This window comes from Lissotriton vulgaris, chromosome 5, assembly GCF_964263255.1.
Source record: "Lissotriton vulgaris chromosome 5, aLisVul1.2, whole genome shotgun sequence".
Lineage (NCBI taxonomy): Eukaryota > Metazoa > Chordata > Amphibia > Caudata > Salamandridae > Lissotriton > Lissotriton vulgaris.
The window spans coordinates 1047998669-1048014521 of NC_141693.1; the positions used below are offsets into that span (position 1 = coordinate 1047998669).

At 49.5% G+C, this 15853-nt stretch overlaps 1 protein-coding gene across 3 annotated transcripts in view; it reads right to left on the bottom strand.

The window, feature by feature from the left end:
- SLF2 (SMC5/6 complex localization factor 2) overlaps positions 1–15853 on the bottom strand; it is a 404246-nt gene that overhangs the window by 366605 nt on the left and 21788 nt on the right. For 2 of the 3 annotated variants that reach the window (XM_086922683.1, XM_086922685.1), the window contains exon 2: positions 606–652. The exons of the other annotated variant lie outside the window; for it this stretch is intronic. In XM_086922683.1, coding sequence (XP_086778809.1) covers positions 606–652 — 47 coding nt within the window. The remainder of the gene's footprint in view (positions 1–605; positions 653–15853) is intronic. 3 annotated transcript variants of the gene reach the window in all.

Sequence of the window (15853 nt, forward strand, 5' to 3'; positions counted from 1 at the left end):
CACTACAGCGGTGCTTATTTTATTTTTTGGCTTACATGATTCCGGATTGCCACTCATTTTCACGGAGAGAGTAGTCCACAGAGGGGAAAGAGAGAGAAAGAATAATAATAAAGGAAGGGAGAGAAAGAGCAGGAATGAATGAGACATAGAGGCCGAGTCAAAGAAAGAGACTGGAAAAGAAAATAAGAGGGAACAATTCAAAGGAAAAGAGGGAGCGTGTGAATAGAAGTAAATGTGTGAGGTGTGGGGGAAAAGGGAGCAATGTTAGAGCATGGCTAGTGAAAGTACTCAGACATTTTAGAAGCAGTTTTGTTTGGTGGCCTGGCCTGTGCATGACTCACTACAACGAAGCTAGGACCATGGCTCAGCTCTTTCCATTAATTCTCTAGCTTGCCCACCTGTATTCTAGGTCAAACTTACACATCAAACACACGTTTTTCCTAAACTCGTCTCATTGCTGCAACAAATAACCTGCAGTTTTGATTCATGCGAAACACACCCAAGAATGTGAAAATGTTAGTAGCAAAACAATTTGGATACAAGGGTTTGAAGTGTATAAGCCACTTAAAAAAATGTTTTGTTTAGTTAGAAATTTCAAGAAGTACCTGATAAATTCGGAGTTGGTTTGAAGAAATCTGTAATAGATTGATTTCTGAAATGAAAAAAAAAATAACTGCTAATAATTGCCGACAAATTCATCCCCAGATTTGATGCATTTAACCCATGTCCGTTTTGTATTTTACATTCGAGATATACTGGAAATGTCGAAGTTTAAAACACGTTGCTCTACATCAGAAGCAATAATTTAGCTTGCAGAAAAAATTAGTTTACAGAGTATTCAGCTCCAATGAACCCTGCTACTCCATGTTAAAGTCACATAAGTGAAACCAAGAACGGAGGAAGTCCTGTTGTACTTAATATAAGCACATTACTCATGAAATGGAGGTGGGTGGTGTAATATACAAAACAAATATGACCTACAAACAGCGGTCACCAAACCAGCACACCAGATGCATCAATGGGTACCCCAGTGAGCTTTAGCTTCATACAACCCCCTTACACAAAGAAGTACATATTACTCCGTAGTAGAGCACGAATAGATGTGAATGTCCGCGCACCCAACTCTGCACTGTGAGCGCGGTGTGTTGTCCAATCGTACACCAACTTGCTTTTGGTCTCCTTTGGGTGACTTGAACATGCTCTATTTATCTACTTGCACACAGGGGAACTAGGCAAGTTCGCTTTGTCAGGAGAGTTGCTTCTCAACGCAAGTCTTGAATTTGCTCCTGCAGAACAACTGAACTGACCGTAGACACCGCAGGAAACATCAAGGGGTCTCTACAGAAAGTAAACATTTATTAATTTTTTTTGTTTTTAAACAAAACATCAAAACAATTCAGCAGATATATCTCGGTCAGCGTCCATCTGTTACAGGTGACAAGGATTACATGGGATAAAGATACAGCAGTAACAGGAGAACAATTCCTCCTTATGACCCCTGCGGTAGTTTCTGCACCCGGTGTGGGATGGTTCACAGATGCATTGGTGGAGTGTAGACTTAGGGGAGCAAACCCCCAACCCCCGCCCCAGTTTAGATGCCAGCTTTCACCTCTCTTCCGTCTTCTTCCATTTCCAAATCATAATAGGCCAGACAGGATTGCCAGAGTTTCCGAAATTTCTGCGGGCATCCCCCTTGCTTTATAGACAGTTTTTCTAGCTCCCATATACATACAAATACCCAACCTCCACTACTTCAGTGTGGGAGAAATCGAGTCTCCCCCATTATCTGGCTAGGTCTCGTTTAGCCACTATAAGACCCAAGTTACTAAGTAAAAGTTGCTATCTAGAAATCTCAACATCTGTATTGATGCCCAACAAAACATCAGGATTTGTACGAGCAGGACTTTGCTTAACTCCTGCACTATCTGCATTCAGTAATGATGTATCGGCTGACAATCCCACAATGTATGAATGAAGGAGCCTCTTTATGTATGACATCGCAAGCACTCCAGCGTCTCAGCCCTACCCATCGCGTGCAGCTTCGCCCGGTCATAGTAGACACTATGGAGGATTTTGAACTGGACCAATGGAAGTCTGAACTTAATCGCCACCTCCCTGGGATGCATCAGGTCCATCTCCCAGTCTATATCTTCTAGTGCACCTACAAGATCTTCCCACTTACCCCGGAGTGTCTTTAGTCTGTCAGGCATATTGTTTATTAGAGTCTTATAGGTCCAGGAGACAGCTTTCTCCTGTATCTCCGCCTGCCATAACCGACCGTGTAGCGGGGCATATTCTGCAATGTCCGGTTATGCGCCAGCCATGCATGTCGGAGTTGAAGATATTTGTAATGCTGCAAATCTGTCAAATTATACTCCGCTTGCAGGTCTGCAAATGTCATCAGAGCGCCCCGCCGCGTTATGTCTCCCGGGGTAGTGATGCCTATAGTGCCCCATCTTTTAAACCCCTGCAGCTTTACAAGTTCAGGCAGGCGTCTACCCTCACATAGTGGAGTGGATTTAGTTAGCCGTTTGTCCCAGCACATTACCCGTTCGGCCTCACTCCATGCCGCAATCACTCTCTGCGTTGCGGGTAGAAGGCTTCTAATTTCTTGCCCCACCATAGATGTAGTGAAGGTGTGAGCGTTTATGAAATTGGAGAAGCTCTAGGGCGTATGTGGGGTGGTCCTGAGGCGCATGTCCTCATTCATTAAGAACCACTAGGGGCCCGATGTAGGTGGCAAATACCGGTCGGAACCGGCCGAATTCGGCCGTTTCCGACCGGTATTTGGCATCTTGAGATGTAGGGGGCCAGATTTTACAGATTCTGTAAATTTACCGAATCGGTAAATTTACAGAATCTGTAAAATACCGAATCAGTATTTTTACCGATTCGGTAATTCCCAGATGTAGGTGGGACTCTTCTGAGTCCCAAAGGCCCTACAAATTCAGTATTTTACCAGCCAATCCTATTGGGTGTTAAAATACCGAATTCAGGTGTGCATGCACATGTGTGCATGCACACCTAGCCATGTGACAGACAGACATGCCCTTAGGGCATGTCTGTGTGCCACATGGCGCACATGCCTATTTTTGGGGTGCCAGAGGGTGTCAAAGTGACACCCCCTGCACCCTTGCGAATTTCGGTATTTACCGATTCGGTAAATACCGAATCGGTAATGCCCATTCATTCCTATGGGCTTCAAAGCCTATAGGAATGAATGGGCATTACCGATTCGGTATTTACCGAATCGGTAAATACCGAATTCTTCTGAATCGGTATTCCAGCACATCTGGAATACCTACATACCCACCCCTTAGATTTACCGATTTTTAATTACCGAATCGGTAAAATTCGGTAATTTAAAATCGGTAAATCTATTCTACCTACATCTAGCCCTAGGTGTGCTGCTCTAATGTATGCCCTAATATCTGGTAGAGCAATCCCACTGTTGTATTGGCTACATTGCAGCGTTCGGAGTGACACTCAGGGTGTCCCCCGTCCCACAGCAGGGTGCGCAGCTTGGAATTTATAGTATCGAAAATTGCATCCAGTATTTTATGGTATGTATTTTGGAGGACATTATAGTAACTTAGGCAAGGTGATCATTTTGAACATAGCCGCCCTACCAAGAAGTGTCAGGGGGAGACGTCGCCATTTAGCCACATCACTCCTAAAATCTGTTAAGACTCGTTGCACGTTATGGGAGAGGCAGTTTGTCACATCTACGGAGATGTAGAGACCCAAATACTGAAAGCCTTCCTCAGTCATCGGGAGAAGTGCTGCTATGGATTGTACGTCAACGCAGCCTGCTATTGGGTAGAGGACTGACTTTCCCCAATTAATCTTATATCCCGCCTGTCTGCCATATTCTTCGGTTACCGTCAAAATAACTGGGAGCGTCTTATCCGGGTTAGTGACATACAACAGAATATAATCGGCATAGAGTGAGATGAGTTTGTCCTGCAGCTGACCCGCTGGGTCGCAAAACCCTGCGAGGTCTGGGTGCGTTCAAATCAGGCACGCCAGGGGTTCTAGAACAAGCAAGAAAAGCAAGGGGGACAACGGGCATCCCTGCCTAGTCCCCCTTTGGATTCCATTTACTCGTATTCTAGCCCTGGGGTTAGTGTATAAAAGATCAACCCACCCTCCGAAGTTGTGCCCAAAGCACAATTTTAAGAGGACCCGCCTAATGAAAGGCCAGTGTACTATGTCAAATGCCTTTTCGGCATCAAGCGACAGCAGCAGATGGGGAATCACACTTCCTGCATTCGCGTCTAGCCAGTTTGCAAGTCTACGGAGATAGAAGGGTGTGGCACGTTTCGGCATGAAGCCCGACTAGTCTTTGTGTACCAGGGATGCTATGACCGTCCGAAGGCGCGTGGCCAATATGAAGGCCAATATCTTAGTTTCAACATTAAGGAGCGAAATTGGGCAATAACAGCCACAGCTCCCCGGGGGCTTACCCGGTTTTGGTATGACCACAACTGTGGCTTGGCAGAGGTCGGGGGGGTGATCCCTCATCTTTTGCCACTAAAAACAAGTTTAGGAGGCGGGGCAAGAATAGAGCTGTTTTGTTTTAAAAAATTCCCCTGGGAGTTCATTCTACCCTGGGGTTTTCCCGACTTCTGTCTAGCAATGGCCGCCGTAACTTCTTCTAGGGTAATATCCTCGTCCAAAGCCTCTGTATAAAGTGGGCATGTCTATCCCGGGGAGATCATAGTCTATTTTGCGTTAGTCCATCGAACATGCCGAGTATAGGTTGGCACAATAATTTACAAACGCATCTGCAATCGCGGGTGCCGTCGTGTGTCGTGTCTCCCCCTCTTCAATTTGGTCCACCCAGTTCGCTTCCAGGTCCTTCAGGCTTAACCAGGCTAGGAGCCGTCCCGGCCTGCCCCCAGTTTCGTATAGTCTGTGGTGGGTGGCCAGAATTTGCATGCAAGCCTCTCCCTCCGCTAAGGCTCGGAATTCCCTACGTATGACCTCCAATTGTCTGAGCGTCTCCGCCTCAGTGCTCGGGATATGTCCTTTTCTAGGTCTAACAATTAGCTCTCTAAGCAATGTATTTGTATTGTTTCTTCTCTATGCTTGCAGGCGATTACATCTTGCAGCCTCCCCCTGAGCAACGCCTTGTACGCCTCCAAAGAGTGGCCTCTGACGGTACGGACCCCTCATTGTCCTGAAAACATAAATTTAATCTCTACGGTCACGGTCTCCACTACGTGTTCATCGCGGAACTCCCAGGCATCTAATCTCCAATCCGATTTGGGCTTATGCTTCCTACCCCCAACCTGCAGCTGTAACGGGTAATGATCAGAGATGCCTCTAGCCAAATATTCTACGGCCATGATAACTTAAATTTCTCCAGCCGGCGCAAAAGGTAGTCAATCCGGGAGAAGGACTTCTAAGCCCCGGAAAAAAAAAAAAATGAGTTACTACGGTCAGAAGGGTGGTGGCTGCGCCAAAGATCAATCAGGCCCAAGGATAGAACAAAGTCTGCCAGTGGAGTAGGTGTCAGGGTGCCTGTCGCCTGATTGGATCTGTTCATGAGGGGATAAAGCAAGTCATTAAAGTCACCCCCTAATATACGGGTAGAGGAGTCAGAATCTAAAAGTATCTGAGCCACGGAGTGTAGCGTCTGGGATTGCAAGCGCGGCGGGGCATACACACTAATCAGTGTTAAGTCCCTCTGACTCCACGTGCCCCAGACCACTGCATATGTACCCCCAGGGTCCGCCCATGTTTTAACTATGTGAAAAGTTTGGGTTTTCCTGAAGAGGACCACCACCCCTCGGGCACCCGGGGGAGAAGCCTGCATGCGCAAGTGTTGTGTACGCCTCTCTTCCTAAGAGTGTACAACAGGTACCTCGGAGATGGGTCTCTTGTAAGAGGACTACGTCAGGCTTGAGCCGTTTGATGTATCTGTTCACCAGTCCCCCTCTTGATCTTACTTACCAGACCGTTAACATTCCATGTCAGCACAGTGTATGGTGCATCACCCATCCCGAGATTTGTGTGCTTGACAAGAGGAGTGTATACTATGTGTCCTCTCCAACCAGTGGTAGCTGATTCTGCAATAAGAGAACCTGCTGCGTGTAACCATGAACAATCTTGAAACTTAAAAACCTTAAACTCCCCTCCCAGCCCCCCTGGATCTCCCACCCCACATCTTCACCTGCCCCACATTACCCTAAAAAAAAAAAAAAGTCCCCGCCCTTCCCCTCTCTGACCCCTCACCCCACATCCTGATGTTTCCTATACTCAACCCTGTAATCACCAAAATCGCCTGAAGAATGGTGGCGTTGTCTGGGGCTCTCGCGGTGGCTCCCTCATGTTCAGTGTGTGTGGGGAGCATCTTAGTGTATTTGTCCATTTTCCCTTGGCGTTGGGACTTGGGCTCCCTGTCTTTAGCCTTCATCGAGACCGGGGGTGGGGTAGGTCAATCAGCCTCTAAAAGTATCTGAGCCACGGAGTGTAGCGTCTGGGAGGCCACACACAGTCCCAGCAATGTCTCTCCCTGTTCTCAGTCTCTCTCAGCCCCCTGGCAATCCGGCCGGGGGGGCGGAGCGCGAGCCGCACCAGGGTTGAAACCGGCGGTCCGCGGCGGCCTACGCAGCAATCAGGACCTCGGGCAGTCCCCATCTCTGCAGCAACCCAGGGGGCAAGGGACGATGAGGGCCTTGCCCTAGCACACAGCAAGTGATTCCTCGCCACCCCCCCACCCAGGGAGGGTGGCCGCATCAGTCGTATGCGTGCAGCGCAGGTCCCGCAGCTACCAGGCACCACGCAGCCTCGTATATACCCAGCAGTCACGGCCGTCAGCCACCGCCGACCAGCACAGGGATGACTCATCCCTTCCGGGCGGGCTTCCTCCGTTGTGATCGATCTCCGTGGAGATCAGGCGGTCATCTTGGCGTCTGGGCCACGTCACCTCCGAGGTCACATCAGCCCCGCACCTCTGTCAGATCAACTCTACAAAGTGCGGCGATCGCGGGCCTGGGGTCAATAAATTTGCGGCTGGCCAAGTGAAGTCTTAAAAGCAGCTCGAAGACAGGATAGCAGGCAGGATCATATGTCGGGCGGCCGGAGCTCCGGCGAACACAGCTATTCGGCCACGCTGTTGGCCACGTCCCCCCGAAAGTAAACATTTATAAACAATAATACAGATGAGCATGTGTGCCACTCAAACCCTCTTATTAAAAACACACTAAACCCTAATATATCCAAAAACTAAAAGCAACAAGAAGATGCACACTACACTTTCGCCAAACAAGTACGACTTCAAGTGTTCAGACAGCCAGCTGAGTAGAAAGAACTTGGAGGCTTTAGTGATGATGTCTGGCTGGGCAGACCTCACTGCATTATTTCATAAAAAAATATTTTCAACATCTAGTGAGCTTTCTTCTCCCCTTCCCCTGCCTGTGGGCATACACCAGTCGGAGTCTGCCCCTGTGGAAGGCGCAAGACTGGTTTCCCATTTAGGGGTGGCAGCAAGGACCAAAACAGGACTCTTGGTTTTGCTCAATGTAAAATTCCTTGAGTCCAATAGCCACCCCCCACACCCCACCTCCGGGAACTCCCAATCTAAATTCCTCAGATGGCATTAAGACGGGTTGCTCCTTTTGAGGCAGGAGCACGGCCTAATACCAAGACTGGCCACCCCATCCCTTTGTTTTTCTTTTTTATATGGGTGTAAATAAATCTCTGGCATCAAGTGGGCTTTCTACACCTCCCTCCTCAGAGGGCACGATAGCGAGCAAACCCCCAATCTGCCTTACCCTAGCACTAGCAGTGGCACAAAGACTGTAATGCCCCGTTTTGGGGTTGGTGCAAAGCCCTCTTCATGATGGGTGACCCCCACCTCTTTATCTTTGTTTTTTAGGTCTCGCAGAGAGACCTATTGCCGTCAAACCACAAAGCTGAGTTCACGATGCAGATTTGTAGAAGTGCACATTCTTGTGAACGCGCTTCTATCCCCCTGCCTTGCTCTTCAAAGGATCCCCTTACCATTTGCTTGCTCCTGCCTCCCCGCCCACTGCTTCACACTTCACAGCCGCCAGGCCGTGCCTCGCATTTCTGCCCAACAGCTTCAAAGGGATCTGCTTCCCCGCTCACTGATTCACACTTCACGGCCGCCAGGCCGTGACTCGCATTTCTGCCCAGCAGCTTCAAAGGGATCTGCTTCCCGCCCACTGATTCACACTTCACGGCCTGGCGGCCGTGACTCGCATTTCTCCTTCCCCCTCCCCTCAGCAATGCCAAGAGCTTGTCACAGTTGATGTGTTCTCTTTTTTTTAGATCTCACGGGGCGTGATTTCCCTCTTTCACCCGGTCTCCTCTTTCGTTCTTTCTCTTGTTATTGGTACACAAAGACGTGTGTTTACATAAATCAGGATTCCAGGGAGCTACAACCCATGAACAGTATTCCTTTCCAGCTGTTAGAGGTCAGAGTATGTTTGTGTTCATCCTCTTTAGACATTCACGCAGGTTTGCACATTTTTGGGACGCTAGTCAAAGTGTACTGCCCTTCGTGCAACTTGCTCTTGGAGTGTTTCCATTTCTTACGGTAATTTCATTCAGGTCTTAAACTGCTACTGTTTCGTCAGGTAATGCCTAGGGTGTACCTTTCTAAGTGCTGTACTAGCATCAGAACACAAACCTTACGTTTGGGAGACAAATGCAGTCTTTTCAAGGTCCCTCGTTGTAGTCCACATTCCGCAACCAAAGCTGTGCCGTACTCTGGGGCACACTTACTTGTTCGTCTTATGGTTTTAATTTCCGGAGACAGACCCGCATTCTCACAGTAAGCCTTTCAGAGAGTCTTGGCCTTGCAGGCAAGCTGTGCGTGAGCCGATACACATCTTTTCTAAGTGAGTATGTATTAGCTTTCAACAGTAATGTGTATGTATTGTTATTTATATACGGATTTGAATGGCAAATTTGACCCTTTTTGAGGTTCTCTTTGTCTGAAATTTTAGTGCGTCTCGTGAGAAGAAAAGTGTGATATAATGGGCCGTTTATTGTGTGTCCTTCCTTAGGCATGCCAATAGTGTTATAATTCTCTAGCTGCACATGCGGCCCAGACACATCAGTATAAGTTTACTAATGGCTTTTTAAGAACTGCCCAAGCAGGAGCCACCCGCAGATGTCAATGACTAGGCGGTAAGGCAATCGGCGACTTCCCTTCTTCCACCGTCTGCAGAAAATCGCATTTCGGGCTGACACGTTGACATCTTCTTTCTGTGAAACTGGCCTTTGTTGAGATGGTAATTGGGGTTTATCCCCAGTCCCATGCGGGTCTCCTCCCAGCCCCCAGCCCTATCTCTGGTCTCTCCTAATATCTCATCTGTGTGTGCTTCCCTTTATCTGGCCAGGTCTCCTGCCCATTTTGAGAGGTCCGCCGAGCAGGCTCAGAGCTCTTTTGAAGGTTTATTTTCTCTGGAGGGAGGTGGGGCTCGGATGAGAGAGAGGAGGCCGCTTTTAATCCTCTTAACAGTTCAAACTTTTGTTTGCGCCCTGGGGGCTCTGCATATCACACAGTACTTTGTGTTTACAAAGCTTTCTCCGAGAGGGGATAGAGGTGGGGGCTCGCGGGACTGGCACCCCCCTGCCTCTCCTCTGCATATGTGTCTCCCCCTGCTGTGCCTTTGTCACTGACACCACAGAGGAAAGCGCGGCTGTGGGGTAGGTGTGACGGTTTACCTTTTCTCTGGACCCCGGGCTGCAATGCCATAAAGATTGTAAGGCCAAATGCTGAGCGGAACGCACGTGACGGCTACAATATGATCTTAAACGGCAAGTACAGCGCTAGCCCCTCAAAACTGGTGGCCCCAAAACCTAACAATCTGTACCACTGTTCTCAATCTTGCTAATCCGAACCTGTTTCGACATTTGGCGTTTAAATTTAATTAAACAACACTGCCCTTTGTTGGCCCCCAAAAATGATCACAACATATAGTTCATATCCCGGCGTCTCACACCAAAATACAAGCCAAAGAATGCGTACAGTTTGTGACGAGATGTTAGTTGTGGGAACTAGTGGCGCCAACATTCATTAACCCGCTCACCCACCCTCACCCCCTCTCACACCCTCACCCTCACACAACCTCACTCACCCTCACACCCCTAACCCCCTCAACTCACACCCCCTCACCCTCACTCCCCCACTCACCCACCCTCACCCTCCCTCACACCCTCATATTCACACCACCTCACACCCCCTCACCCTCACACACCCCCTCACCCACCCTCTCACCCTCACACACACCCTCACACACCCCCTCACCCTCACTCACCCCCTCACCCACCCTCACCCACCCTTTCACCCTCACACATCCTCACCCTCACACACCCCCTCACCACCCCCACACCCTCACCCCCACTCACCCTCACATCCCCTCACCATCCCCCACACCCTCACCCTCACCCTCGCACCCACTCACCCTCACACACCATAACACACCCCCTCACCCATACCCCTCCCTCTCACCCACCCCCACATACTCACCCACCCCCACATACTCACCCTCCCCCACATACTCACCCTCACACCCCCTCACCCTCACACCTCCCCACCCTCACACCTCCCCACCCTCACACCTCCCCACCCTCACACCTCCCCACACTCACACACCCCCCTCACCCTCACACACACATCCTCACCCTCACACACATCCTCACCCTCACACACATCCTCACCCTCACACACATCCTCACCCTCACACACACCCTCACCCTCACACACACCCTCACACACATCCTCACCCACCCTCCCCCACACCTTCACCCTCACTCACCCTCTCACCTACCCTCACCCACCCTCCCCCACACCTTCACCCTCACACCTACCCTCACCCACCCTCCCCCACACCTTCACCCTCACACCCTCACACCCCCTCACCCACCCCTTCACCCTCACACCCCCACTCACCCTCACACCCCCTCACCCACCCCTTCACTTTCACACACCCACTCACCCTCTCACCCACCCGCAACCTCACACTCCCGCAACCTCACCATCACCCTCACCCTCACTCACCCTCACTCACCCTCTCACCCACCCGCAACCACACACTCCCGCAACCTCACCCTCACCCTCACTCACCCTCACCCTCACACCCGCACTCTACCGCCCTCACTCTACCACTCTACCGCCCTCACTCTACCTCTCTACCGCCCTCACTCTACCTCTCTACTGCCCTCACTCTACCTCTCTACTGCCCTCACTCTACTGCCCTCACTCACTCTTCCGCCCTCACTCACTCTTCCGCCCTCACTCACTCTTCCGCCCTCACTCACTCGATCTATCTATCGCCCTCACTCACTCTACCGCCCTCACTCACTCTACCGCCCTCACTCACTCGATCTATCTATCGCCCTCACTCACTCTATCTATCTATCTATCGCCCTCCCTCTATCTATCTACCTCTATCTATCTACCTCCCTCTATCTATCGCCCTCCCTCTATCTATCGCCCTCCCTCTATCTATCGCCCTCCCTCTATCTATCGCCCTCCCTCTATCTATCGCCCTACCTCTATCTATCGCCCTCCCTCTATCTATCGCCCTACCTCTATCTATCGCCCTCCCTCTATCTATCGCCCTCCCTCTATCTATCGCCCTCCCTCTATCTATCTATCCCCCCTCTATCGCCCTCCCTCTATCTATCTATCGCCCTCCCTCCCTCTATCTATCGCCCTCCCCTATCGCCCTCCCTCTATCTATCGCCCTCTTTCTATCTATCGCCCTCCCTCTCTTCCACCGCCTCTTTCTCTAACTCTGTTCTCTTCTCCTGTGCCGATCTGCTGTTCTCTTCCACCTGCCTCCTTTTTAACTAAGTTATCTTCTCCTTTGCTGATCTGCTGCTCTGTTCCACCCCACCTCCTTCTTTAACTCCCTGTTCTCTTCTCCTGTGCTGATCTGCTGCTCTCTTCCACCCCACCTCCATCTTTAAATCCATGTTCTCTTCACTTGTGCTGATCTGCTGCTCTCTTTCACCCCGCCTCCTTCTTTAACTCTGTTCTTTTCTCCTGTGCTGATCTGCTGTTCTCTTCCACCGCCTCATTTTTAACTCCCTGTTCTCTTCACCTGTGTTGATCTGCTGCTCTCTTCCACCCCACCTCCTTCTTTACCTCCCTGTTCTCTTCTCCTGTGCTGATCTGCTCCTCTCTTCCACCCGCCACCTTCTTTAACTCCCTGTTCTGTTCTCCTGTGCTAATCTGCTGCTCTCTTTTAACCCACCTCCTTGTTCTCTTCTCCTGTGCTGATCTGCTGCTCTCTTCCACCCGCCTCCTTCTATAACTCCCTGTTCTGTTCTCCCGTGCTGATCTGGTGCTCTCTTCCACCCGCCCCCTTCTCTAACTCCCTGTTCTCTTCTCCTGTGCTGATCTGCTCCTCTCTTCCACCCACCACCTTCTTTAACTCCCTGTTCTGTTCTCCTGTGCTAATCTGCTGCTCTCTTTTAACCCACCTCCTTGTTCTCTTCTCCTGTGCTGATCTGCTGCTCTCTTCCACCCGCCTCCTTCTATAACTCCCTGTTCTGTTCTCCCGTGCTGATCTGGTGCTCTCTTCCACCCGCCCCCTTCTCCAACTCCCTGTTCTCTTCTCCTGTGCTGATCTGCTCTTCTCTTCCACCCGCCTCATTCTCTAACTCCATGTTGCCTTCTCCAGTGCTGATCTGCTGTTCTTTTCCACCGCCTCCTTCTGTAACTCCCGGTTCTCTTCTCCTGTGCCAATCTGCTGTTCTCTTCCACCCGCCTCCTTCTTTAACTCCATGTTCTCTTCTCCTGTGCTGATCTGCTACTCTCTTCCACCCCACCTCCTTCTCTACCTCCCTGTTCTCTTCTCCCATGCTGTTCTGCTGCTCTCTTCCACCCTGCCTCCTTCTTTAACTCCCTGTTTTCTTTTGCTGTGATGACCTGCTGCTCTCTTCCACCCACCTCTTTCTCTAGCTCCCTGTTCTCTTCTCCTGTGCTGATCTGCTGCTCTCTTCCACATACATCCTTCTCTAACCACACACACATACATACAACCACGCACACACACACAACCACACACACAATGTCACACACAATGTCACACACAATGTCACACACAACCACACACACAACCAAACTCAACCACACACACACAACCACACATACAGCCACATACAGCCACACAACCCCACACACATCACCACCCTCACAACTGCACACACATCACCACCCTCACAACCACACACACATCACCACACACACACACACATCACCACACACACACATCACCACACACACACATAACCACACACATAACCACACACATAACCACACACATAACCACACACATAACCACACACAACCACACACACAACCACACACACAACCACACAACCACACACACCAACCACACACACCAACCACACACACCAACCACACACACCAACCACACACACCAACCACACACACCACCACACACACAACCACACACAGCCACACACACACAACCACACACACAACCACACACACAACCACACACACAACCACACACACAACCACACACAGCAAAACACACACAACCACACACACACAGCCACACACACACAACCACACAACCACACACGCCAACCACACACACCAACCACACACACCAACCACACACACCAACCACACACACCAACCACACACACCAACCACACACACCAACCACACACACCAACCACACACACCAACCTCACACACCAACCTCACACACCAACCTCACACACCAACCTCACACACCACACACACAACCACACACACAGCCACACACAACCACACACACAGCCACACACACACAACCACACACACACACACAACCACACACACACACACAGCCACACACACACAACCACACACACACACACAGCCACACACACACAACCACACACACACAACCACACACACACACACAGCCACACACACACAACCACACACACACACACAGCCACACACACACAACCACACACACACAACCACACACACACAACCACACACACAGCCACACACACACAGACACAACCACACACACACAACCACACACACACACACAGCCACACACACACAACCACACACACAACCACACACACAACCACACACCAACCACACACACAACCACACACCAACCACACACACCAACCACACACACCAACCACTCAGGGGCCCCACAGCATCACTCAGGGGCCCCACAGCATCACTCAGGGGCCCCACAGCATCACTCAGGGGCCCCACAGCATCACTCAGGGGCCCCACAGCATCACTCAGGGGCACCACAACATCACTATGAGCTACCACAGCATCACTGAATGCCACAACATCACTCGTCGCCACCATAACATCACTCAGCGCCACCATAACACCACCACGGCATCAATCTGTGCAACCATTCAACAACAACTGGTTCAAATATGTTCTCTCAATGTTTCAAGCTTTATTACACATGTCACAAAAAGATGTCAATATTTCACTTCTGTTCTTGGTTTTTCGTCACAATAAAATACACTGAACATAATCACCACCATGTCCACCACCACCACATCCACCACCACTACGTCCACCACCCCCATGTCCACCACCACCACGTCCACCACCACCATGTCCACCACCACCATGTCCACCACCACCATTTCCACCACCACCACGTCCACCACCACGTCCACTACCACCACCATATCCACCACCACCATTCAACAACAACTGGTTCAAATATGTTATCTCAATGTTTCAAGCTTTATTACAAATGACACAAAAAGAGGTTAATATTTCACTACTGTTCTTGGATTTTCATCACAATAAAATACACTGAACATAATCTTCACAAAAGTTATTTACAAAAGTTTAAGCTATTGCAATTATAAATTACAAAAGCTTTTATTTAAGTATTAATTATAAAAAAATAAAGCCATTGTTATTTGTAATAATACATCTAAGTCACGTAAATACAACACATATTGCATTACAAATGCTATAAGTGTCACATTTGCGAAAGTTAAAACTATTGACATTGTAAATGACAAAGCTATTGATTTTGCTATTTTCAAAACTAACACATAAATAAAAAATGTGTCATTTACAATACCAATAGCTCAAACTTTTCTAATGCGAGACCTATTGCATTGCAAATGCTTGTTTTAATCCATTCCCTGTTGTCTAGGAGCTATCTGATCCCCCAGGGTTTTAAAAACCAAACCATAAATAAAAGGTATTGTCATTTACAATGCCAATAGCTCAAAACGTGCGTAAATGAAAGACCTATTGCTTTGCAAATGATTGTTCACTATTGCCAGGCTGAAAGCTACATACGTTACATTATTTATACCTCGTGTCCACTGTAATAGCACAGAGTACGAGAGGTGTGTGTGGAAAGAGATGTGCGGCGATGGGAGGCAGCCTATGCCTTAACAGTGCGATTGCGGTGGGCTGAGAGCCCCACCTACTCATAGATGCGAGCTGAAACTGTCGCAGGAGCCTCTAAAAAGTGAATAGCATTTGTGTGGGAAAGCCTTTATCGGAGCCACACGCACGCCCGCTCTACCCTGTGCCTCACACCCAATTGTGGAGGAATAGGCATGGAGGGGGGTTGTGAGGCATTGTCCGCTGCTCTGAAAAGACCTGGATCCTAGTGTGTGCACAAAATAAAAGCCTAACAAAAGCAAGGCGCGGGACGCTATTCTTAAAGCGTCCCATGTTGCAAACAAATATATATATATATATATATTCCTAGGTATGCTGCAAGGCTTAACCCCTCCCCCGTGGTTTGGAGAGCAACTTAGGTTGATGAGACAAGGATGTAGAAGACAGGAAAGAAAGTGGAGGAGGACATGGGACACTAAGGAT